Below are 26,630 nucleotides of genomic sequence, written 5' to 3' on the forward strand. Positions count from 1 at the left end.
TTTTCTTAATCTCAGGTGTAAAGTGAAATTAATCCAATATTTGTAAGGACTGCAGTTAATGCTAGCATGCAGATAGAAGATGACAACTGGGAAGTGCCTCTGTTTATAACTCAGAAGCAAGCGGGAATATTTTACTAATGAGAAAAGTATGTGGTTCATTACATGAATGGAGAAGAAAGGACAATAAAAGCAAAATTCTGAGGGTTCATAGCTATGGGCAATTGTAGGGGAATTGGAAGACTGATTAGGGAGCTGCAGAAGCTTATGTAAATAACAATTTCACGATAATAACATAGAAAAATGAAAAAGTAATTTGAAAGCTATTAGAAATGGTATTTTTATTGTAACCTGTGTTGCAGAGAAGCATAGGTGTGTTTGTGTGTGTTCTTGTTTTCCAATCTGTCTAGTGTTCCTGCATGGCATGGAGTTAGTTAGTCGTGGGATCCCAGAAGCTGGGGAAGCACTTACCTTGTGTTGACCATTGTCTTGCTGTAGTTAGACCTCTAGGGATAAATCTGTAAGTCTGCAGCATAGATAAACACTGAGAGAAATGGAAGCCCTCCTTTCCTAGAGCTCTAATTCTGCCCAGGCTTAAGCAAAACAATGTATTCAAGTCATTTTCACGACTTACATATTCAAATTTCAGTGTATATCAATAAACATTTCCAGCTTCATCTCCATGGTAATTGAGATTACATAGTTTCTTCATGGGTTTCTGAATGCTTGAAGTTGTATGTGTTGTCATTTTAACTTGTTCCACTTTGATAAATATGACATGAGAGGGCTAACATGATTGACATATTGCTGCTGTTTGTCTGTGACAGTGTACAACAGAACTTAATTTTCTCCATAATGAGATGTTAAAGATTTTTGTAGCATACTTGCCATCTGTTTCTGTGTAGTCACTCTATCATAGTGACTAGGTACGTCTTTGCAGGGGGATCTTTGGTCTCCAGTGTCACCAGTAATAGTGACGATATTATTTTGGTGTCTAGTACTCCTGCAGTACCTTTCTTCCCACTTCTAAAATGTGGAAAATCTGATGAAAAATGAGATGTCAATCTTAAATACCGTTGTGGTTTTGGTTTTGTGGTAAAGACAAGACAGTCTCTAGCCTTCTCTACGTGGAAGGTTATGTTCAGATATGTTAATGCAGAAAAGCTTACTTTATTTTACAGGAAAGAAAAACAAGCAGAGAGAACACACTAAAAAGACAAAAAATCAAGATGCATTTTTTCTATTGCAGTGTGAAAATGATGACATGACTAATTTGATCACAGTCTGCAACTCTCTCAAGAGGAGCAATAGAGGGGAGGTGCTGATCTCTCTCTGGTGACCAGTGGTAGGACACAAGGAAATGGAATGAAGCTGTGTTGGGGGAAGTTCAGGTTGGACATTAGGAAAAGGTTCTTCACTGAGAGGGTATTCACTGGAACAGGCTCCCCAGGGAAGTGGTCGTGGCAGCAAGCCTGTCAGAGTTCAAGGAGTGTCTGGATGTTGCTCTTAAGTCAAATGGTTTAGTTTTAGGCAGTCCTGCATGCAGCAGGGAGGTGGACTCAATGATCCTTATTGGGACCCTTCCAACTTGGGTTATTCTATGATTCTGCCCAGTTTTGTCAGGCATCAAGACTTGAATCTTGGATAGCAGGTACCAGGTGAACGTTTCATTTACTCAATGTGAAATGTGAGTTCTCTGTGGAAGTCGGTAATTATTTGTAAAAACTTGATACCTCATTCAGATTATTAGAGCTTCTGCTTAATTCAGTATTAGATCATTTGACTGTTATTTTTGCAAAATTTTTGGGTTTGGTCAAGTGTTTCAGCTTGTTTACAAGTAACTGGAAGTTTATAGGCATGAAGCCAGTAACCTGAAACTCGTGTAATGGATTTATGTCAGAGCTGTCAGGGAAGCTGCAAAAATGTATAGCTAATCTATATGAAGACTGGATATCTGTTTAATTGTTATTGTCATTTAAGGAAAGATTTATTTAATTTTGAAGTTGCATTTTCCCTTTCCTCTTTTTTTCCTTTCCTCTAATAGATGCATAATAATATATATAAAGGTTAATGCTCTTACTGCAATTTTCTCCAAATCTGAGTGAGATATTCATGGTTGAATCTGGGCTCATGGTGGGTAATAAATTTCACTACACATTTAATTATTTTCTGTTATAAGGCACAATTACAAAAATGCTGTACTAGCTGCAGTTGGAGGTGAGCAGCCTCTTCAAGGTGAATACTGTTGACAATACAGACAAGCACATAAATTTTTAACTCTTTGTGCTTTTACAAATAAATGGGAATTGCTGCGAATCAGGAAGTATCCGTGAATGAAAATGCGTAATTTTAAGGTATGAGGAGGGTTTTTTGCTAACTGCATAGGATTTTTAGGTAAACCGGAACATACATTCATTTTCTAGTGTTTCCAAACTTGCTTGTTTTCCAAGCATCTTGTTTGCTTGAGATAGTACCATCTCTGTAGCCCTTCGTGGCCCCTCTATACTGAACTTCCCATCAACAGAGAATACAGTTACAGTTGCTTCCAGTCCCACTTCTGAATTGGTGTCCTTGAGAGTATGTTACAGGGAGTGACAAGAGATACCCGCCTCCCAGAGATTTCGTGAGTTTACATCATCATATTTTGAAAGCTGAGCCCATATAACACAATCTAGCAACTGACTCTCACAGATCTATTCAGATCACACTATTCCAAACGGCACTGTTGTGGCTGCATGCTGATTTCGGGAAGGTTTCGGGAATGAGACAATGTGACTTCTTTTCATTCTGAACTGATTTTAATGGATAGTCAGGCATAGTATTTTGGAGGTCCCACACACTAAGTGTCATACAAAGCACAGTTTAATTATCTTGACAGATGTATTTTGAGCTGTTTTATTGGAGGTGACTATGAGTGTATGTACTTCTAAGATTTTTTTTCATTTGACATGCAGTGATGATGGGGAAGTGCTGCCTTCAAAGTAGTAGAGTGGAGGGTTAAAAATGAGAAAGTACGTATCTGTTTTCAAATCAAACCGGTCTGAGAATCCTGGGTTTCTTGCTGTTCCTAACAGAGTTGTGTCCTTAAACGTTGAGAAGCATGGAATAGAGAATAATTGTGTAGTTTTGAAATGCTCATATACTGAACGTGCTTCTTAACTTTTTATGTTGAGTAAATACAGTCAGGTTTTTAAGGCTGACATCTATGAGGTTCGTGTATGCCATGCCATGGCTTTGACAGCTACGTTTATTTTCTTTTCCACTCAGACAGTTGAGCTCTTAAAAATAAAAGATGAGCCATAGGTATACAGTAGTTTTCAAGGCAATGTAACCAAGTATAAAAGGAGAACCTGGAATTTATTCTCAAATGGAGGTATTTTCTATGTGAAAAGTATTTGTGCGTTATATTCTCTCAACAAGTAACCTGGAATGAATATTAAGAAATATTTTTTAGCATGAAACTAGTAAAGCCATTGCTAATAATCCACTGAGATTTCTTAATTGGTTAAAGGTAGTCTGTAAATAAAATGCAAATGAATCTTTGTGTTTAGCTTCAGTATCAAAACAGTACAGCATGTGGCATTACTGGATATAAGTTGTGATGGAAGAAACTGCAAGTCAGTACAGTATTTTTTCTCATTGCCCTGTCCGCTCTTCACTCTGGTCCCTGTAAACTTAGTCTGTTGCTTTTTTCCTTTCCAGGCCTGTATCTCTTTTAGGTTTTGACATGTTGGTTATTTTTACTTCTCCCAGTTTTTCATTCTTTAAACCCTATGTTGGCAACGTGTAACTGGTGCTGGTGGATGCCTTGTGAACAAGTGGTGGGAGAGCTAAGGATTTGGGTAGCCATGTAGCAGACAGCACGTGTGGGAGGGTGGTATTCTTCATTTTCTTTAATCCACAGAAGCTTAGCTTGGCCTTTCTGTGGTCAACAAAAAAAACCGGAAAACGTGATTTGATACAGGTAATTCTGTGCTTGAAAGGGAAATGGCAGAACAGGCATGCAAATGCATCTCACTGTGCATATGGCACTGCATCTTAGATACTGAGGAGGAAATTCTATTCATTTTTGTCTTTGTAAAGGAGAGGTTTATAGATATATGAAATAGAAAATGCTATTCCCTGACTTTCTTTTGTGTATGTTTATGTGTGTTGGGAGAGAGAATACTTGGTATACATAATGTTTGCAACTTGAGTGCCAAGGCAAATGTACTAAATTTTCACTGTTTTTTCTATTATATATGCTGAGTGTCAGTTTTGCTCAGTGAAATTATTTTTTAAAATACTTCAATTAGATATTTATATTCTTGAACTACTGTTTTCAGTCAAGAAAATGTAAATCTGTTGTAGTTCTTCAGGTATTTATGATTTCACTTATAAAGAGCATCTGAAAGGATTAGCTGCTGTTTGCTTATTGTATAATTTTTAGAAAATATTGATTTCTGAATTGCAAATACTGAATGTAAAGTACTGTGAGAAATCCTATTTTAATTGAGTTTCAATCCAAGTGTGACCTTTTGGTGATAGATCTTACTGGACATTTGATTGGAATTCACTTTTTTCCCTACTTACAAAAAATATACTTTTTTTTTTTTCCCCCCCCTCTCCTCAGAATCAACGAATCCCATCTGATATGGTGTTTCTCAGAACATCGGAGAAAACTGGTATGTTTTAATAATTCAGATTTGTTACATGATAAGTTTGTGGTTGCTGTAAAATTTTAGATTGTGCATTGTGGCCAATTTGAAGTGGTCAAATGGATTGATAGTAGGAGTTCTACCTTCATCAGATTAATGGGAGAGGGTCCATATGTGAGAAATACATATGCTTGGACTGTAAAACAGGAGAAATCTTACTGGGAATGTGAGACCTGTATAGATACGTTCCTCTAAGTGATTTTTATGAATTGTTATAACAAAATGTTTAGGTAAAGCAAATATTAAGACTACTTTATATCTAAAAGACTGCACTTTAATATGACTTGACAGTATTTTTAAATTATTTATGACTAATCATTATCTTGCAACGCACATTTAAATGTCATCTGATTGTATTTCAGTTATTAAATTGAAAAGAACTGAAACCTGAACCTACTAATACGTGATTAAAATAAAAAAAAAAAATCTATTACAGTGGTCTAAAAAACTGAAATAGCTGAATTTTTTACTTAGAAATAATACTGCCTTTTTGGTCAGTCAAAAAAAAAAAAATCCCAACAATTTTTTTGAGAGAGAAAGAAAAATGCTTCTCATTAGCTCTATTTTTCTTCATGTGGTGATAGGGGAGTACTCTTAATCTTCGAGGAACAACTATTTCCTTTATAGGAACCCTGTAAATTATCGCTGTTTTGATTAAATTCAGGAATTACTGTTGGATGCCCCCCATATAACTCAAATTAGTTACCCTCCTTTACATTACAATTTCTCTTCAGTTCCTGAAGAACTGTCTGAAACATGTCAGACAGCAGTAAATTTCACAAAGCTAATAGCTGTGATATTGGTAAACCTTGTATTAGTGGCACTTGGTATTTCACTGTGGCACTGGAGTTACATCATTACTTCAGATAAAAGGCAAAACTTGCAGAGATCATTTGCAAGAGAAGATATTTCTGATGGCCTACAGAGCACAACTAGAGCTATACGTTTGCTAAAAGAAGAAGAAATTACTGTGTAGTTACTGTGTCTTGCTAATGACTTTCAAATGCTGATTAGATGCCCTAGATCGTCAATAACTGGTTCGGACTGACAAAGTTTCATAATAGTCTGTATATACACTTCCTGGTTTAGGATACATAGGCTTTTTTTTTCCCCTCCCACAGCACCACATTTTATTAAAATGAGCAGTGCTTCTGACAACTAAAATCTCTTGCATACAGCATGATTATAAAAGGATTGATGTTGCTTCAAAAAGAAGGGCTACTTGCAATGTCATCTTTTCCTACTGACCCAAAAACTGTTTCAGCTGAAGTCACAGCTCCTAGAAAAGCAGAAAGTAGGAGCACCTATAGAAGAAATACTTTAAACTAGGCCACCTGAATGCAATGTCTAAGTAGTAGAAGGTTAATGTCTGCTGATCCAAAATTTTCCTAGCCTTTACTAGGCATGCTGGATTAGGTGTTGCATATCTAGGCATTTGGAAGCAATCATTATCCACTCTAGCAGGGGTACGTATCAATTGTAATTTCTTTAAGTGATGTGTGCACAGTAGAAGTGTGGAGGGAACTCAATATATGGTGTCTGCCCTTTTAGGGGTATCAAGAACGGTTTCTCTGGCGAGAGCTAGATTGCTGCAAGGATTAATTACGATCCTTGCAGCAGTTTACATCAGATTCATTGTCAATGCTGGAATAAATGAAGAAGAACAAGATGAGAGAGTTGCCTGACTTGCCACAAAACAAGTTCTTAAATGATGGATTTTGCATGTCATGCATAGCATGTTTTCCTCCCTGTTGATTCTTAAATAGCTGGATTCTGTTTGTGAGGTTATAAGACACTGTGTAGTTTCCCTTCCCTGAAGTACTATTAGTTGAAGGATGAGGCGCAGGCCAAAATGCATCTCCACAGGATACCTCTGTGCCTTGATTGGAATGTGTATGAATAATAAATCTTGAAGGACCATGGTTAATATAAGTTAAACTATCTCTTTGTCAAGATATAGATGGGGGAGCAGAACAGAGTGAATGCCTATGTCAGAAATGTATGAAGAAAAACCTTTTTAAAGTAAAATTCTTCAGGTCTACTTCAGTGTTTAAGTCTACTTCAGTCAGCTTCCTTAGAATGTCATAATTAAAATTGTCCTTTGAGAAGCTCCATTAACTTGCTACCTAGAAAATAAAGCTACAATAAACTTTCCATAATTGATATTAAAAAAAATGCTTGTGAGCACTTTGAAAGAGTTGTGTACCTACTATATAAATTTTCATTATAATGTAAAATGACTGAAGAGCAAACTGAGCGAAATCTTCCCAGTATTCTCATATAATTATTTTTTTTTTTTACTATACGTGGACTGTGATTTTTAACACCGAAAATGCACTTTCTATAAGCATGCAACAGGTTAACTAGTTATATTGGCGTTGCACTTCTCTAAAAACCGAACAAACAAAAAAACCCACAAAAACTAATCCCCTGAACTTCAAGCATATGGCAGTAATAGTTTTTTGACTAAAGAGTAAACACTTACATCTGTAATTGTTTCTTCTGGATGTTGCAGTTTTGACTGATTTATGGTTTAATTTATAGTTGACACTTAAAGTACTTTGCAAGAACTAATGTGTTTTACAAGGTTTTATGTTCTATATGTAATTTTATTTTATCTTCTGTGCAATAAAACAGTTTAACTATAACTTGTTGCTATAAATCCATAAAGAGTGAAGTGAAGCGTTTGAACTAATCCAGCCCACCCAATAAGCTTCTTTTGGGGCAAAGAACTATTTTCCGACTTCAATATTTACACTACATATTGATGTAGTCTGCAGCACTGCAGTAACTGATATCTTCAGTCGAAAAAGAAGCAGTTTGAGTTATAACTGTGTAGTTTACAAAGTTCAGCCTAAAACTATTCTGCGTTCTTTTCACCCAAGTATGGTACTATGGAAGAAATGACAGTGGCATGTCCTTGTTTTCCTCCCCTTCTGCTTTTTACCCACCCCCCAAATGCACTTTTAGGAATCTTGAGGTTTTTAGGATACTTCTAATTCTACATAGCAGAAGCTGAATTTTAGGGAGTCGAGCTTCTTTTGATAAAACTGAATTCTTAATATTTGCCTTTTTTTTTAACTTTGTCAGATACATTGTCTTTTAGCTAGAATGAACTTTTTATAGTCTGATATAATGACTTCATCCTAATTGTGTACATGTATCTAACTTCTCAGATTTCTGTGGGTTTTTTTATCAGACTTTTAGAAAAGCTAGTCTAAAGACTAATGTAGTTGAGTCTTTGTTTTGTATTCATGTTTGATGGTCCATAACATACATGTTCCTCTCTTTTATGAATGGAGGCAGCTAGATGGCTGTTTGAGTTTAGAGTTGGGATTACTTCCTGGAAGGATGAAGCAGGTGGAATTCTTTGCTGTGAATTCTTTGCTGCTGTCAGGCTCCCCATATAACAGAGGTTTCCCCAAGATCTTCATAGGCTTCATAAATAAATAAATAATTGGGAAAAGAAATTAAGAGCAAAAGAACTCTGGAATAATATCCTGGGTTTATATATATATTTTAAAAGGGTGGGGGGCGGGGAAGGTTAAGGCTGGATCTTGATTTTGCTTATGGCAGAAATAACAAGCAATTTGGAAGATTTGTCCCATGTATGGTCCTTCCAACAGATTAAAGGAAATGTTCATGCTGAGCTGGCTGCAAAAGATGGTTTAAAGGTTATTTTCATTTGGTTTATAAGCAGGCATCATGCCCAAACCAGCCAACTACCTTAGTGGAAAGCTGTTACGCAAATGTAGGCAAGATCTGTGTTACACCAATGGAAAGCTCCCTTACTGAAATTAGGCTAGATCCTAAGTGGCCTTTAACATGGTTCTCAGGTTCTTTTTTTGAATTATTTGGCATGCTCTCTATGTTTTATTTGTCTATATACCATATCAACCATAGATCAAAAGCTAGACAGAGCATTCCAGACATCATTGTATAACTTTATAATGTCCACAGGAACTGCCAAGTGAAGCAGTTGTTAATGAGTTCAGTATTACGGGAGTATTATCAAAGACACTATGTTTGTAAAAGACAAAAGAAAAATTTCAAAGATAAACTCTTTCTTTCTCTAAGCTAAAATCCTTGTTCTCCACCTTAATTGTGCCTTGGTTCAGTGATCAGCTTCTGATCCAGGTCAGGTACTCCTATGCTAACATACAAAGGTGTTCTGATATGAACTGGAACTGGTCCTTCGTAAGTAGCTGGTGCATGTCTTTAGAAGACTTAGTATCTCTGGAATATTTGTGCTCTGTTAACTTTCAAATGTGAAATTCTGAGAGGAACACAAATTTGATAGGGTGGCTACAGTGTCAAAAAAGAATGGATGAAGTTTAATTTTGTTTTCCTTCAGACTTTTCATTTGCCCCAGTAACTTCAGATTCTTATTATTCATGGGGCAAAAGCTGGCATATGCAGTGGGTGGCTGGTTCTGAGCTAAGCACGTGTTGATTTCTGCTATGAATTTTTGCTAGGTCCTAGAACGGATGACTGTTGGAGCTAAGAGCCTGGCTTTTCTGCTGTTCATGTGTCTCTTTTATCCTTACTTTTCACAAAAATTCAAGGAATTTCATATCCTTGAGATCTTTGGTCTGCCATTGTTGGTTGAAATTGGCCACAAGTTGAAAGTTACTGGGAGAAACATGGCATAGCAGAATAGTATTGTACATGGAAACAGGGCTAAACGAGTTATTTGCCAAGGCCTCTGCAGCTGGAAGAGCCAGGGGATAACTACCTTTTGGGCTTGTGACATGCTCCATAGATGGTAGGACTACGAAGAAAGGCTCGTATTCTGTACTACTGCTAACTATTTAGGCCTATAACAGACAAATCACAACACTGTTATAACTGTTTTTTGTTAGTAGATTTTTAGGAGGATAAGAATTGATTAATTTTAGTTGAACACTTTTCTTTGTTCCTGAGGTCCCCCTTGTCACCGATAATGCTTTGTGATTGTATGAAAAATAGAGCTGGGTTTTCTCGTCAGCCTTTTTTGGTAGAAACTGAACTCCCAAAGGGTATAGCGGAAGTGCTTTATACTGATCTACTTCAACTTTCCTGGCTATGGTATTTGAACCTTGTACGTGTGTCTTTTGCACAGAGAAGAATTTTTGGCAGACTGTTGATTCTATATAGAATAGCAACCACTGCTTCTGGAAAAAAAAGTAGTCTTCCCAAGAGACAGAGTACTGTATTAAGATATTCCTCTTGTAACAAACTTGTAAAAGCTTGTAAAAAGTGTAAATGTAGAAGTCTAGTAAAATAAAGTCCACAAATGCATTTTAATACATCACCGGCTGGAGACTTCTCAGCAGCCATCAAATTGGTAAAAGATTTATTTTTTTTTTTTATATTGTCAGAGGTGATACTCTGAGAGAGCAACTCCCACTGGCTGATCAGTTCCACTGCTGTCAAGCATGCTGTCATGCAAAAATCATCACCATAAATTTTGTTACTGTGTCTTTAAATCCAGTAGATAGTAATTTACTGGTGTGGACATTCCAAAAATATGTCTACCGCTACAGCTGAGCAATGGAAGCAATAGGGAAATGGGAAATGATTTACAAATTCACAATTCTTTGATTGTGAAAAACCTGCAATTCCTTGCAAGGTAGTGCCAGTTGCGCGATTGTTGCATCTGGTATTTTTCGGGCCTGCATTACATTGTTTTGGTCTTACCTATGCTTGTACTTTAGGCGGTATCTCGGAATCACAGAATGATTGAGCTTGGAAGAGGTCTCCAGATATCATCTGGTCCAACACCTCTGCTCAGGCAGGGCTACCTAGAGCTGGTTGCCCACGACCATGTCCTGACAGCTTTTGAATACCTCCAAGGAGGGAAATTCTGCACTCTCTCTGCCCGAGCTGTGCCCGTGCTCAGTTATTGTTGCAGTTTAATTCTGGTTTTGTGATGTTCAGAGGGAGTCTCCTTTGTTTCAGTTTGTGCCTGTTGCCTCTGGTCCTGTCACTGGGCACCACTGAAAAGAGCCTGGCTCAGTCTTTGCACCCTCCTTCCAGGATTTATAGCCATGAATAGGATCCTTCCTGAGCCTTGTCTTCTCTAGGCTGAGCAGTCCCAGCTTTCTCAGACTTCCCTCATATGTGAGTCCATCATCTTTGCGGCCCTCAGTTGGACCTTCTCCAGTATGCCCATATCTCTCTTGTAGTGGGGAGCCCACAACTGGACACAGGACAGCATGTGTGGCCACACCAGTGCTGAGCAGAGGGGAAGGATCTCCTCACTCAACCTGCTGGCAGTACTTTGCCTAACGCAGTCCAGGTTACTGGTAGCCTTCTCTGCTGCACGGGTATGTAGCTGTCTCATGTGCAATCAGGTGTCTGCTTCTGCCAAGCTCCTTTCCAGCTGGGTGGCCCCGCAGCATCTACTGGTATATACATACAGGTGCAGGATTTTGTACCATTGCCTTTTGAACTTTGAGGCTCTTGTCACCTGTTTCTCCAGCCTGTTGAAGTCCTTCTGGATATCCCCCACTGCATAGATTAGTTTCTTGAATTTCACTTACGAAACTCCTTAAAAATGGTATATTTACTCAGGCATAAATTATTAGTTGCAAACATGTTTATATTTTGCAGAATTGTAGCAAAAAGAGCAATCTCACTTTTTTAAAAATTCGTAGTTAAGAGTTTTCAGGATTCTTTACTTGTAATTACTTTAACAGCAATGGTATGAGTGAAATGTGGGAATAAACCAGGAAAGTAATTTTTCTTTTGAGGCTTTGTAGCAATTAATTTCTGTAGCAATATAACTGCCTCAGATTTGATGTTTTTTAAAAATTTAACCATTTTACTGGCATGTGGTGAAAGCACAGGCTCAGTCATTGTTCATGTAGCTTGATTTGCTGTTGGAAGGAGCTCTGAGTAAACTACTAAGGGCTTACTCCAGAGTCTACCTTCTCAAACAAAGTCTGCTAATTGAAGGAAAGGGTTATTTTGAAAATGATGGATTCTTAAGCTTTTCTCCACAGAAAGAGAGCATTGTGCTGGCAAGTATGTTTTACTTGTTTAAAAGGTCTAGTTTTGTAGATCTGAAAATGCAGGTATTAGTAAAACATTTCTTACCTCAAACTCACTGCAAGTAAAACTATAATAAAGGTGATGCAAGTAGTATCTATTAATTCCGGGCAGCTAGGAATAAGTGTTCTACAAACAGCTTGATTGTCTGGGCCCTGCATGTTCTAGAACTTCAGCTATTTGAAAAATGAAACCAGAGGAAAAAAATGTCAGTTTGGAATTCAGTTGTGCAACTGATGTAACTTTTTATCTCTTTCATGAAACCAACTACCACAGAAGAAGAAGGCTGAAGGACTTGCATTTGTCACACGTTCTGGAATTTTCTATTATGTTTAGAAAACAAGCATTATAAAACTTACCTGTCTGGGAACTAAAATGCTTTGAAAATCTATTGCTAGAGAGAATGATAAATGAGTAGAGTTAAGTTTTGCACATACGGCCAGATAAAAGTTTATCTTCAGGGCATGAGTAGCTGCCAACAATCTGTCTAAGCTACTTTAATCTGTTTCTATACTTCAGTTCCTATTCCATTTTTAACATTTGATTTAACTCGGGCTTGAAATGTTTTGGTATCTACATTAAGTTACTGAGTAATACTGATTCTATGTGATCAGCTACTTGTTTAAGATATAGTCAGATAGTGTGAGTGTTATGTGGTGGAACGAGAAGGTCTTGACAGGCATTAAGCTCCTAATAGTATTACTCTCTATATTATTGATGTAAAATTACACAGCAAAATGTTATTAGAAGGCATGATCATATATTTTATACCCTAATTCTTTTCTTTTCTTTTCTGTGCAGACTTGGATAACTAGCACAATGCATGTGTTTCATTAGATTTGCAGCAAAATAAGCAATAACAAAGAAATATTTTACTACTTATTTATTTCTTATATTAAAAAAAAAAGAGGCTAGTAAGAGTTGAAAAAGTTGATCTGTAAAGAGTCTGTGTATTGTGTTAGGCATAAATTTGCCATTTCCCACTCCCCAGAGATAATACGTTTCCCCCAGAATTTCAGGGCATTGGGTGGCTTGGCTGGAGTAGCAGTCTGAATATCTTGAAATCCCAAACAATTCCCACAATTTTGGGAAACAGCTTAGAAAAAACGGAAGGTGAGAATCATCAAAGCAGATCTCAGAGGCAGGCCAAGTCAGATAAACAAACTCTGTGCATATTTATAACTGATAGACTATGGATATGTTGTCAAAGGCTTTGAAAATAAAAGACAAGAAATTACTCTTGCAGAGGTTAGGTTCAAGAATTCCTGGCGTAGAAGCAGTTTATAATATACTTCCTGTAAAGTATCTGCTCATAACATGGATGCTGGGTGTTAAGGATTTTTAGAGATACTGTCACATTTTTCTTCTGTTAGATTGTTTAATTTAGGGGTGTTTTTTCTTTTTTTTACCTGAAGCCTTTACTAGGCAAGCTGTTAACGTTAACTTGACAATTCTTTGAAAGGATTGGAAAATGTCCCTTGGTGGTCCTTTTCTTTATAGCCTATAAAGTTCTGGTTATTAGGTCTAATGAGGAGTGATCTTGAAGAAGATTTCAAGTTGTCTCAGTAAAAATTTACAAATGATCTTGAAATCAATGTATTTGTAAGGAAAGGAAGGCTTGCACATAGTAATCCGATTCTAACTTTCATATGGGCTTGAGGTGTGTGGCTGGCTGGAGTTGGAATGGAAACTCGTGCAGACTTACTAATATCTAGCAGTTCTCTTTCCAGTGGTAGAAAACCTATAGTGGAGCAACCTGCCTTCTAACGAGCATGCAGCGCTATGGCCCACGTTGCCACACTGTTGGTTCATATGACGGGTAAATGAAATTTGGCTCAAATATTTAACTTCTTCAGTTACAGTTCTGATTGCAGGTGTCCATGTAGCTTTACACAGCCTTCCTCTGTCTCTGAAGGAAAAATAAATTGGAAAAAAAAGAAAACCTCTGCTTTTTGCTGTAATGAAGTCCAGTAATAAATCTTTGCAGCTGGGTCTGTTGCTTCTTCCCAGGCTCCTGTTTGGTAAAGGAGAATGTGCTTTTCCCTGCTAAATTTTAAACTGAAGATTTATCCTCTTGTTTTTCACATGCCTGTTGTAATCTGATGGCTTTGTCAACTCCTTTGACTTGTACTTTTCTGTGTTTAAGCTTTATGAGCTACCAAGGCTTTGATTCCTCCTCCTCCTAATTTAGTTAATGGTATGTCCTTCAAGCTGATTCTTAGTGCTGCTGCTAAACTCTTTGAGGCTAAACGTGCTTTCAGTAGATTCCGGTATATTTGGCCATACCCTTTCCTCGGCCTCCTCTGTTTGCTTGTGAGCTCTGCTATCATCAAGAGAGAAAATGCTCCTTAAGTCAGCTACAAGGACTCTTTGAGGTGTATAGGGATATGTATTTTTTTGTATTGTTGGTCTTTAGAAGTATGTAAGTGCATTAGGGAGGCTGACTGGGAGAGCGAGTTCTGCTGTGCTGTCAGAGCTCTCAAATCAGGAAGCCTGTTTAGTCAATATTCTTAAAATATTTTGAATGCTTTGAGCCTTTACTTGTTTGTGGCATTGATGTTAGTGTGTGCTGCGCATTAGGATCAGAAAATTGATTGAATTGATTTTGATTTTTTTTCTACCAAAATTTAAGCCAAAAAAGAAGGAAAGCTAGTTAAAAAGTCCTAATTCCTGATTCCATTTCTGTTATGATAGGTGGCAATTTAATGATTGTCCTGCATAATGCAAGTGTTGCATATCTGACTGTACATTGTAAGAAGGATCCTATTCTCATAATACATTTTAAATAAGAACCAACTTTCTAACTGTAAACCAGAATGTTTTCCTGTGAAGGCCAGGTGAGCACTGCATGTTAAGGACAGGTAAATGGAAGATGCCAGCTGAACTCAGTACTTAGACCAGAATAACGATTCAAATAATGATATCAAAAGGGATGGTGTTTATGAAATAGCATTTACGAAATAGTATCTGTATTAGACAATTTTCCTGTTTTAGCAGGGCCTTAAAATGGTTTGCAGTGGAGCCGCTTTTGTGTTAAAAAACTGTAACCTGTCTGGTTGCAAAAGGTTCGGTTTCATCCCTTTTACCTGTCCAGCTGTGCAGCATATTTTGTATCAAAGTAGTCTGTAATCTCAGTGAAATTAGCTTGCTTAGTAGGTTACACTAGGTAGGGTTTTTCTCCTACTGTGCTATAATTACTTCTTCTGGAAAACATTTTCATCCTTGATTCATTTGAAGGAAGATGTACCATCTACTGCTTGTTGAGAAACATGCTTCTAATACTAAGATATGTACTAAATATAGACTATATATAATATGACCAATATATTGAAGATGTGAGCAAAATTGTTTTACAAATGAATGAGCAAGGCTGAAAATATTCTCAAGATTCTTGGATTTTTAATCAGGCGATGTGTTTGGATCAGTGATGGGACAGATCACCATAGGTTATTCCAGTTTTAAATGTTGAAAACAACTAGAATAGCAGACTGAGCAAATGCACAAACAGGGAGTAGTGTCAGTGAAAAATATTCCGGTCATTGCATAAAATGTTATGTATCAAGTACATTACTGATTTTTCATATCATTTTAAAGTGGTATTCTGCTCTCCTTCACCTTCTTTTGGTCTGAAAAGTGAGAAATTTTTCAGTGTTGTAAGCATTCTGTATAGCAGAGTTTTTGATTTAGTCATTAAACTGAAGATGTAAATAATTCACAGTATGGTTTTTTTTTCTGTATCACTTTCTCCAAAAAGAGATTACTAGTATACATCAGAAGAATAATGGAGCAAAGTGGTGCATCGAATCCTATTAAATGGAAAAGATAAATTAATGCTTTTGAGTATCCTTCTGCATAACTAAAAATAATATGAATCAATAAGTTAAAACTTGAGAATGTGAATACGAATGTAGATGTTCTGGTTTGGGCTTTTTTTTTTTTACTTGGGACATTGTTTGCTCTAGATAAGATAATTCCATAAAAATAGATATAAAAATTCCTAAAGCATACTGAATCAATATAGCAATTCCAAAAAGATGCAGTGTGATCAAGCTTGGATTAAAAGCATCTGTGTGCTTGTCAATAAGGAACTGTGATGAGTTTGGGGGTATCATATTGACTGTGTATTAATACATGGTATCCTATAAGACCATCAGCTGATTGTTTAGAATGTAAATGAATCTGTTGATGGATCCAGTGACTGATGGCTTAAATTCCAATTAATCAATTGCTTCATCGGTTTCTTAATTCAGATCAAATATCTCAAGTACACACAGTTCTGTCATAGTCTTAAGAGAAATTAATGCTTTAAAACTAATTTAATCAGTCTCGTATAAATGCCACTATATTTTTTTCGATTCCATCCTATGTGATGGCATTGTAGCTTAACTGTTTGGGACGTTTCAGGTGTCTTGGGTTTTTTTTCCTCCTTAGAAGCTATCATGATTGAAAGCTTCTTGTTACAGTAGTAAATGAAACTCAGAACTCCAACATGTCATCTTGGTGCTGTTATTCATCTTGTCATCAGTTTAAAATTTTCATGCACATAATTTTTAAATCATTTGTATTACTTAAGTGACTAAGTTGTTCATAAATGATCTGGTGTTAGGGGTGCGAAGTCAAAGTCCATTTTTCTTTTGTTGGGTATATTCTAGTAACCCATCTCTTTCAATGCTTTTGACTTAAAACAGGAAGGCTGGTAATATTGCCAGACAATATATAGCTGTTTATGACACCACAATTCCACGTGCCCTGTTTCCCAGTGACCCATCAATTAATTCATCAACACTTGACGCAGGCTCTTCACTGTGACACTTATACTAGTTGATCTTAATTTGATTGCTGTTAAAACCTTCCTTTCCTGACAACTGTTGTCAATTACACAAAATAAAATCAAGTATTCATAAGTAGGCTGTAATAGGATATAGGCAGACAGATTTAATAATTCAGTTTTGCTGAGGCTTGAAAGGCATTAGTTGTAGCTGTTGTTCCCATTTGTAAAAAATTCATTGGATACAGCTCTTGAGAGAGAAGGCAGACATAATTTTATTTATTTAGATTTAACTGAGAAGAACCCAGACGTGTAGTGGTGGTTTAGCATTATCTCCATTTAAGAATAACTGATGTGAATTCTTATCAGTTACATATTATAGAAAGTAATTGTAATTTAATTTCATTTTTTTTTAGAGTAATTGAAGTGCACACACTCTATGGTTGTCTTTGATGATGTATCTGTAATGGAGTGTGGAATTCAACCCTGCATTTATGCAGACAAAACAATACCTTTTCAAGACAGTGGTGCTTAGTCTTTAATATGCTTGTAAAATATGCATATTCCAATGTATCTGTTATATATGACTAGATTACAGTCTCTTCCCTCTGATTCATCTTCAGCGCAATGTAACATTAAAATGTGTGCTATGGCATATTTGAATTATACCTATAAGTTCTCTTTAATGCTTACTGGCAAGTCTTTTTTTTCAGCTTGCCAATATTTGGCAAAAAAATTGCAAGCAGAAATCTGTTAACTTTAATGTTCGCTAAGAGAAAGTTAAACACAATTTTCAGAACTTCTGTGTTGTTGATTGGCTTCTTATATACTATTCTTTACAGTGTATACTGACGTTTGTAACAAATACTGTGTGTGGGTTGACTGTTAAGGCTCTGTGGAAGGGATTTGAATGTACTTGTGAAATCTAAAAATGGAAATATATTTAAAAATAATTTCACTTGGAAAATGCTGATTAAATAGGTGTAGTTGAAGACAAGATCTGCTCTAAGTGATAGCTCAAAGCAAGAGGAGAAAAAGTGAAGGACAGAAGTGTAGAAGTATTTTTATAATGATGTGTCATTCACTTTGTCATTTTTTTAATGCCAGTAAGAATACGTCATTCCTTAGGTTTTTTTTTTTTTCCCCTGAATTCAGAAACCTCTATCTGCCATCTCATCTCATGACTTAAAGTTGCTTTCTCAGATCCTTCTTCCAGGCTGGGAACTGGGAGTGGGGAAATGAAAATTAAGTTCTGGATACAGGACAAGTGGCGTAGTTTAGTTTCTTACAGCAAGAAAACTGTCTTAATTTCTCATGTTGCTATTGGTGAAGAAACTTCACCAGTCCTGGAATGCAAGTGCTTTAAGTATTAGCATACTTTTCCACTTTCTCTTTGTAAAAAGAAAGCCAGTAGACTTCACGATTAAGAAGGAAGCAGGGAGGAAGCCCTCCTTGTCATGATGCCACTCTACCTAAATTTTTCCTTGCCATTTTCAGCTTCTGATTTGCAGGGAATTTCCATGAGTTGATGCATGCATTTTGAGGTATCTGGATTCAATTATCCAGTCTTGGATTATCCAAGATTATTGCTGCCTAACAAAGAACATGAGGCCGTACTTGTATAACTGGTGGGATATTCTGCTTCTGTCTGATTATTGTAGGACGCTATTGGGCTACTAGAAAAAGTCCTGTTTTGCAGTCTCCTACTAAAGAGCCTTTGCCTAGAACATCTCTCTGTAATACACAGGAATGTATGTGTTACGCAGGAGATGCTACAAATGACACACAGTTTTGTTTCTGCAGCAAACTAAACCAACTTCTCTAGGGTAATTGAGATTTTTCTTTCCACGGTTACTTCAAATATTAAATCTTGATGTAATTCACATCATTTGAATTATTATTTTTTTCTGTCAGTATTATAGCCTTCCATGAAAATCGGGTGATGCAATTTTATATAGAATAACTTAAATTATTTTCCTCTTGCAAAGTAGATTGCTCTTAGTCTGCCAATACTGCTATTTTGGGTTTCTTGTGTTAACTACACTTTCTTTAAAGTCTACTTGATAAACAGGCTGAATAGTAAGCTAATTGTTCTAAAGAGAAATTATCCATCTTTCTACTTATCAAAAACATTTCCAAATGAAATCAAATAGGAATAAATAATTTAATTAATACACAACAATTTTTCTCTTCCAAGTGACTTATTTTTTAAAAACCCTGTAAGCTAGAATACATCTAAGAAAATAAGTAATGTCTCAAGTAATAGCTTGGTTTTGTAATTAATACTCAGAAGTGTGTCTATAAACATAAAGTGCTTGGTAGTAGCACAAATTTATTTACATTACAATAATTTCAGGAAACTAGAGATATCTACACGTAAAGAAATTAATGCATAAAATATGAATAGCAAGTTTGGTAGTATAAAAAAAAAAGATTTGGCTATCTGATGATGATGCACAGTAGTAATTAAGAGAGAGCTTATGATATAACTGGTTTTTACTTCATTAAGAAGCCTCCCTTTCTGGTTTGGGGACGATTTTTTTCCCTTTTTTTCCTCTCTCACTTTTTTTTAAGTTTAAGGCTAAAATATGACCAGCATTTTCCAAGCACAACCTATATTTAGTTTGAAAATTTTTGTTCAGGCCTTTTTCTTCAGGATTCCTAGAGGTAGGCAGGCCCACAGAAGAGGTCACTGATGCACATGTAAGTGTAAACCATTCCCAGAAGCATTCCCATTTGACATGTATGTGTCGTATATGTATATTCTGAATAAAACCTGAAGTCCAGCACACACGAGTAAGTAGGATTCTTCCTGCTTACTCTGTATTGAGCACAGTACCTTTGTTTGACAAATCTAGGCCAGGCATATCATGGCCCTAAATCAGTGCCTTCATAAATGAGCTTTTGTATCTCTATTTCAAAACACCAGAAAAGCAACTGAAATAAATGTTAGTTTTGTTCAATATTCTATTAACACACAAAATAGCTTTTAAAAAAATGACTTTTTTTTAAGCCATCGTATCTCAAATAACTCATAAACAAGAAGTCTGTTAATAATTAGCAATGTATCCTTATATATTAAAGTTACATAGTTATTTCAGATTCTTAAAATGGTTGTCATTCTTTGTATTGCAGGTGCTGCTTTTAAGCAGAAAAGCATTCTTAGGTTAAATTCTGGACAGGCCTCATAGTTGAGCTTTCGCTAAGACGCAAAAAATGAATTGTAGTCCAAGGAATTCCCTAAGCACGCAAGTTTCACAGATTTTAACTGAAATGATTTTAAAAATCAATTTAGTTGCACTTGGGCAGCATCTTGCATGGACATGATCTAAATTGATTTATGCCTGTCTTCAGCTGATTAGGCTAAATGAATATTACATACTTGTAAATTAATTTAAATGTGCTCATGTGAAATTTGCACCACTTTTGATAAATGATTAAACTTTTAAACCCAGTGTAATTTCCTGAAGTCAACCCTTAAAGTCTAATTCGGATCATTACAAAATTTTCGCTGTAGTCAGAAATGAGTCAGACCCATTCACAATGTTCAACTTTGTCCACTAATCTTGAATGAATGCGTATTGTTACAGGAAATGAGAATCTGAGTGCCCTCGCTATATAAAGTAAAAAATTTAATTTTATTCATTCTCCGTTAGACATTTTCATAAGGCTACATATATGTTGAGTGTGGAATTTCTTTTTTTTTTTTTTCCCCAGGCAGCTGTGCTTTGATTGGCAAATCTTTAAAATGCTTCATGACTCTTTAATTTAAGCAGCACAGAACTTAAAATAATTTTAATTCTTTGTGTGGTGTAAAATAATTGTCAGGTCCAAGAGTTGTCACTGAATTCAGAGGGAATAGTAATTCTTTATTTTTTTTTTATAGATTTTTTTTTTTTTCCTGGCAAGTCATGTTCAGGTTAGAAATGTAGGAGACTTTTAACACTGACCTAAGGCATTCTGTTAAAGTACATAACACAAGGTTTTTACTACATTTGGTGGTGGTTTTGTTTTACTTTTGTGATGGGAGTGCAATGTTTACAAGCATTTAAAAATGGAGCTGTTACAATAGCTATTTTTTTCAGAAGACTTTGATTTTTTTAGAAGTTTTATGCACTGCTGACTGAAATACCTTCCAAGGGTAAAGTACCTATGACTCCCACACAATACGCAGTGGGGGATGCTTAGTTTTTTACAGGTCCAAGGGTTTGATAGGTGTGAAAAGTTGTTCTTATATACATTTTTCTAACCGCATGTTTAATCTCCCATGTTTATAGCTTAGTTAAACCAGGCTTAAAATCAGTATCTCATAGTATAATTAAAATTACTTGGTCAAATCTTCTGCAGTATTTGAAGTAGAGTAGAGGATTGTATTGTTTCAGTTTTGCTGTTGTGATCACTATTGAAAGCTGACTTGGCAGAAAGCAGTCCCTTTTTCTGGATAAAAGGGAAACAGGCTATGAGATAAGTTATTGATGAAATTAACTGCTGAAGTGGAGAGGAAATGCAGCTGGCCAATACATGTCATAGTGTGAGCTCTATTAAATGAATATATGTGCAGTCAACCATTCACAGGAGCCACACTGGTCTTGAACTGCATTGATCTATAGTATAATTCTAAATGAAATTGATGGAAGAGAGCAACCATTGACAGGAAGGGTAAAGAGAACCATGAAATGTCTTGTACAGGAAAAGTATGATGGAAAGTAGGCTCATCTATGCCATGGATAGAAAGTGCGGTGAAACCATGGTGTTTCTGGGTACCTCACCCTTAATTACAATGCAGTGTATATCACTGAACTCTTCCAGAAGTGCTTTATAATGTTTTATTTTTAGAAGAAAATCCATAAAGATCCTGTCAATAATTTAACATCACCTTTTCAAGAACTTTGGATACAGCTTTGCAGCTTGCAGCTCTGAACTTTGGGTGAAATTTAGTTGTGATAATGTGTTCTGAGGGCTGTTTGTATTAACATTTAAAGATTTGTTTACTTACTATGCACTTAATATAAATACAGCTGCTACATGAAGACTTGTAAATGTCTTCCAAGACTGTTGTGCAAAAATGATACCTTCTAGTCAGATATAATTTCAGGCGGCTTCTCTCTCGAGCATGTCCTTTCAGACCATTAGCTCACTGAACTGCTTAATTTACAGGCCCTGGTGAATAAAACATTGGGTTCGGTTAGATTTTACTTACATCAGGGTCCACGTGTCCTATAGAAGACTCTCTTAATTTTGTTTTCACTGGTAGGTAGGTACCCTTTTATGATGTATTGCTTATTAGATTCAAAGCTTCCAGCACATTGTCGTCTTGTCTGTGTAAGAAGACTCCAACCTGGATAAACTCCTTTGCCAGTGTTTCCATCAGTTTTATTGCTACCATATCACTTCTACTGATGAAACTACTTCATTAGTTTTTATTGGATTGGTTGAAATATAGAAGGTATTATGGGTATATATGCATGTATGTCTGTGCACATTGTTTAAAATTTACAAATAACTAGAAAAATCTATTTTTATTTCACATCCACAGCACACAGTAACAATAGCGTATACAGTTGTTAGGCTGTAGCGTAATGGAAGTTGTAATTATTACTTCAGAAATACTTAAGGTTTCTTTAGCATAGCAATTGTGAAGAGTATTGGTAAAACTTTACCACCTTTTTTAAAATGCTTCAAAGTAGATGGAAACTGTAGCTACTTGTATGTGTTTCTACTAGACTTGCAATGCTTTAGTGCAGTCTTTTCTGAATCTTACATTAGCAACCTATGTAATACTCCAGACTTGATGATATCCACCAAATCAGTTATTGGGGCGGGGGGAGGCTCTGCACTGGTCTCAGTTTTCTACTTCTTGAATACTAGTCTTCTATCTGTAAAGCATACTCATTCTCTTCAGTATGTATCAGTCTGTATCTTCAGCTTCCCTCATATCTTAAGTACTGTGCATGTGTTGACAGGTTTCTTTAGTCTTGGATCCTTGGTGATTACAGATGATTCAAAATTGTTTCTTTTAAGTGTAATACATTGGGACCCATATTGTTTTGAATGGTATCCATGTTAAGGATTTATTTTAAAAAAATTTTTTCAAAGAAGTCAGGAATCTCTAATCAGTGGGAGTCCGTGATGTCATACCAGCAGACACACAAAAATCACAGGCATCAGTTCATTATTCTATTGTGTTGGAATTGTACAAGTGGCACAATTCTAAAAGGAAAAAAAAAAAATCAGACAGTGAAGTTGTATTGTTTGCTGATAACATTTAGAAACTACTAAGAAACCCGTAAAATAGGATTTCCCCCCGTTCATAAATGGGCATATTGTTAATTTTATCAGAAAAACCATGCTATTGTGAGATATCTGGAGCGTTCCTGGAAGAAAGCACACAGACATTCCAGAATATGAATCCTTTTATATGTAGCACGTTTATTTAAAAATGGTTGTAAACTGCTTTATTTTCACTCTTCTAAATTTTTAACCCAAACTGAATTTTTGAGATTGGAAAAAATAGTTTCACGTCTCTTTATAACTTCAAGGTTCATGTTTCATTCGAACTGACCAGCTGGATGGAGAAACAGACTGGAAACTGAAGGTTGCTGTCAGTTGCACACAAAGATTGCCAGCTTTGGGGGTAAGCATTTAATCTGTTTGCTTTTAAGATATCTTCCATGTATGCATATATATCTCTTATCTAAAAGATTGTTACAATTCTAAAAATTGGAAAATACCTGTTACCACAGTCTTAGTTTTTGCAATAAATAATAGATGGATATTCCACTGAATGCTGAATGAGAAGCTGAATATGCAAATATTCGTGTTTTTACATTGAAAAGAAACTGAGACAGAATTGGATTTTTATCTTTCAATTTAGTGGTTCTCCTTGTGGTCCTCCTGTGATCCATACTCTGCAGAAGTGTATCACAGTTGTAGTGCTTTCAACCAAGTGTTGTACTGCAAGTGCAAGTCACTCTTGTCTCAGGAACCGTTGCTTTAATCACTAACTTGTAAGCTTGGGAAACAGCAGTCTGCTCTTGAAAGATAAAGTGCTTGTTGTTGTCAAGATGCTTTCTGGTTTGACTAGGTGCAATATGCAAGTTCTTGCAAGGAGGGCTCTCCAAGAGTTGCCTGAATGTGTGTATTTTTTGAGTGCATGGATGTGTCATAGGTAACTATTAAAATGGTGAAAGAGACACGTGTGTGTATATATATGTATACATTCAAAATAGACATGTATCTACAAAAACGTATGTAGGATTGTATAAATGTGTCTTAATGAGAAGCTGAGTTATGTCCCTGGTACTGGGGAAGCTTGCTATTTTACAGGAGAGTTGGCTTGGTATTAAGAGACTTCCTCTGAAAACACACTCAAATTAGAAGCTTGTGGAAATTTACCTGTACAGCATTTCTGGTGTTTTGACACTAAATCCCTTAAGTGTTTTATTAAAGGCAAACATACTTTAGGAGGACTGTTTATATGCTATCTCAATAGAAAAAGTAAGTGTTAGATTATCTGCCAGATCTTAGCAGGACTTCTGCAGTTATTCTTCCAGAATTACAGAGTTGTTGCCACACTCAAATTAGCAAAAGGGAGAGATTTTTTCCCCTGTGTTCATACTGCTCCGGCTACCGGCTTCGCATGTGACAAGAGGAGGAAAAAATAGCTAGGTTCAAATTTAAAGCGTTGGCACCAAGGAATGGAACTGAAGGTTGGTCATGCCAGACAGAGATGGCAAGTGTGGTTCTAAGATGGGAGTTCTGGTGCAAGAACAGACTTTAACAAGTATTCTGTAACTCACAGTTGAATTTAGTATTTGTAATAATGCCTCTGCTGTAGGTTTTAACCATTCAGTCATTGGGCTATGTTGTTTTCTCATTAAAAAAAAATCATCAGATGCATGCATTTGACTAAAATCTAGTCAATTTTTTATCTTGCTTCCATTTTTTTTTAATTAAATAGTGTTTTTCAGATAGCTACAACTGTATCTAACTTAGATATTATTTTTTTATTTCTCTTTTGTTTTGGAAGCACTGACAGTACTCGGCAAATATAACTCTTCATGCAGAGCACTGCCTCTTTGAGTTCTGTTTGCTGGTTATAATTTTGTGTTCTGAGCTTGGAAATTTTGGTGTTCCAAGGCTGATGAAATCTGGAGTAAATTATAATGCAGAGGTTTCTCTACACTTTCCTTTGAAATAGAAAAGAAAAAAGTTTTACATTATCTTTTCTACTAATTTTTAATTTATTTTTTTTAAAAAACCCCAAAAGCATGTCTGAAGTTTTCTCTCCTTGCTAGGAAGAAATAGACCTCGTAGAGTGGTGAATTGTTGTACTGTAACTTCTATATTATGTTTTTATTTAAAAAATAAATATCAGATCAATAGACTTGTCAAATAATTGTTAAGCATCTATGGAGGTAGTATACAATTATGGTTAAACCTGTGCCTTTGATTTGAAAGAAGTAAATGTTTGTATTGTAGTGGTTTATAGTGGAAAGTAAATCAGAAATGGTTGAAGCTAGTGAGTCTGCATTTGAATGGCAGGATGTGCAGTGTCCAGAAGTGAAGGTTTGCTTCAGGTGGTGGTTGGTTGGTCTGGGCATGTAGGGGAGGGAAAGGCAAGCTATCACCAAGAAATTATTCATGCATCTCAGAAACAGTACACAAGAGTCAACTGTACAATATAGTAACCATTTCCTCCTTAGCTGTTTCCACCTACTGCTATTAACCTACCTCCGACTGATGTGTGCTTCTTGAAAGGTTTTTATATTCTCCCTCTTCTTGAGCTGAAGGTGACACCCTGAAGTTGTGTCATGAGATGCGGTTAATCAAGGAGCTGTGTACACTTAACAAACCTTCCCTGGCTACCAGCAGCAAATGGAAGCCACCGTGCAGTTGATGTTCGTCTGCCCTTTCTCTCATCATGCAGTTACTAGTGGTGAACCGCGCTCGCCAAGACTTTGTCTGCATTAGGCTGACGTCTCATCCTGAAATAACTGACGCTGGGTATAAGACTTCCTGCCAACTAAACTAAACTATCTCCCAATTTCCATACTGTGTGGTTTGGTCAAACCATTGACACTTGATGGTTCTTTAATGAGATAATTTTAAATGGCTGCTTCCCAGCTGGTCTTAGATTGTTTGCTGCTTCACTTGTAAGCCCCGTCTGTTGGATGGAAGTGGTAGGCTAATGAACCCAAATACAAATGTTTTTTAGGGGATCCTCACATCCTTCACAGAAGATAATGCTCAGCACACATCCCAGAATCCACATTCCTGTGGAAAGGACATTGGGATTTCTTTAATTTCTGCAAAGATGCTTTTACCGTTACTGGGATGGCAACAACATGCAAGAGTATCAGCCATCTGAAGAAACTCTGTGGATGGACAATTTCAGAAGATTAGTATGAAGCTCAAAGCAAGCAGTGAATTTCAAATTAAAAAAATCAGCATTATGGAATTACGTTATTCTAAGCCTAATTTTTATAGTTCCTAATAGAGTCATAAGCTTTATCTGTATATAGGCCCTACACTTACTAATTTGTTTAAAGTTAAATTAAAATGCACTAGGCAGAATTATTCCTTTATAGTTACAGTAAAAATAATGGTTTTGGGAAAAAATAGTAGAAACAGGATACGTGCTTTAAACATGTAGGGATAGTGTTTGGCACCCTTTGAAACTTTACACTCAACTTACCTAAAAAGGGATGCCTAAAATACGAAGCTGAGGTTTTCTCAGCAAACAGTATTCAAGATCTCTTGTACATGCAGTGGAAGAAGTTTGAAGCAACTCGGTTGAAAGTAAGGATCACTTGAGAAAACCATTTTGAGTGGACTTTTTCTCACTCTAGGCTTCTACAGTATCCTCTGTTGCTGAAAACTTCTCTTAATAAAACTGAAAAATCAAGCAGGTTGCTTTCCAGTTATTAACTTGAAAATGTCTGTTGCTTTGTAAAACATCCCTGTGCTTTGTTTCAGTTCCTGACTTGAAAAACCACTGTTTTACAGTGATTAATCTTGCTCGCTCACTGTGCAGTGAGTAATAGGGGCATATACTTTTTGATAGGCTTAGAATTACTGTTGCAGAAACTTGTTGAGGTTTGAAGCGGTCTGTGCTCTGGTCTGGGAATCGTCTG

At 36.2% G+C, this 26,630-nt stretch overlaps 1 protein-coding gene across 9 annotated transcripts in view; it reads left to right on the forward strand.

The window, feature by feature from the left end:
- The window catches only part of ATP9B (ATPase phospholipid transporting 9B (putative)), a 174,748-nt gene that overhangs the window by 46,127 nt on the left and 101,991 nt on the right, over positions 1–26,630 (forward strand). For 8 of the 9 annotated variants that reach the window (XR_008465058.1, XR_008465059.1, XM_054192857.1 and 5 more), the window contains 2 exons: positions 4,610–4,661; positions 23,034–23,128. Coding sequence is in view for 7 of the 9 variants with exons in the window: in XM_054192857.1 (XP_054048832.1) it covers positions 4,610–4,661; positions 23,034–23,128 (147 nt within the window). In the remaining 2 variants the exon portion in view is untranslated. The remainder of the gene's footprint in view (positions 1–4,609; positions 4,662–23,033; positions 23,129–26,630) is intronic. The other variant, XM_054192859.1, reaches the window with a different exon arrangement.

This window comes from Rissa tridactyla, chromosome 2, assembly GCF_028500815.1.
Source record: "Rissa tridactyla isolate bRisTri1 chromosome 2, bRisTri1.patW.cur.20221130, whole genome shotgun sequence".
NCBI lineage: Eukaryota > Metazoa > Chordata > Aves > Charadriiformes > Laridae > Rissa > Rissa tridactyla.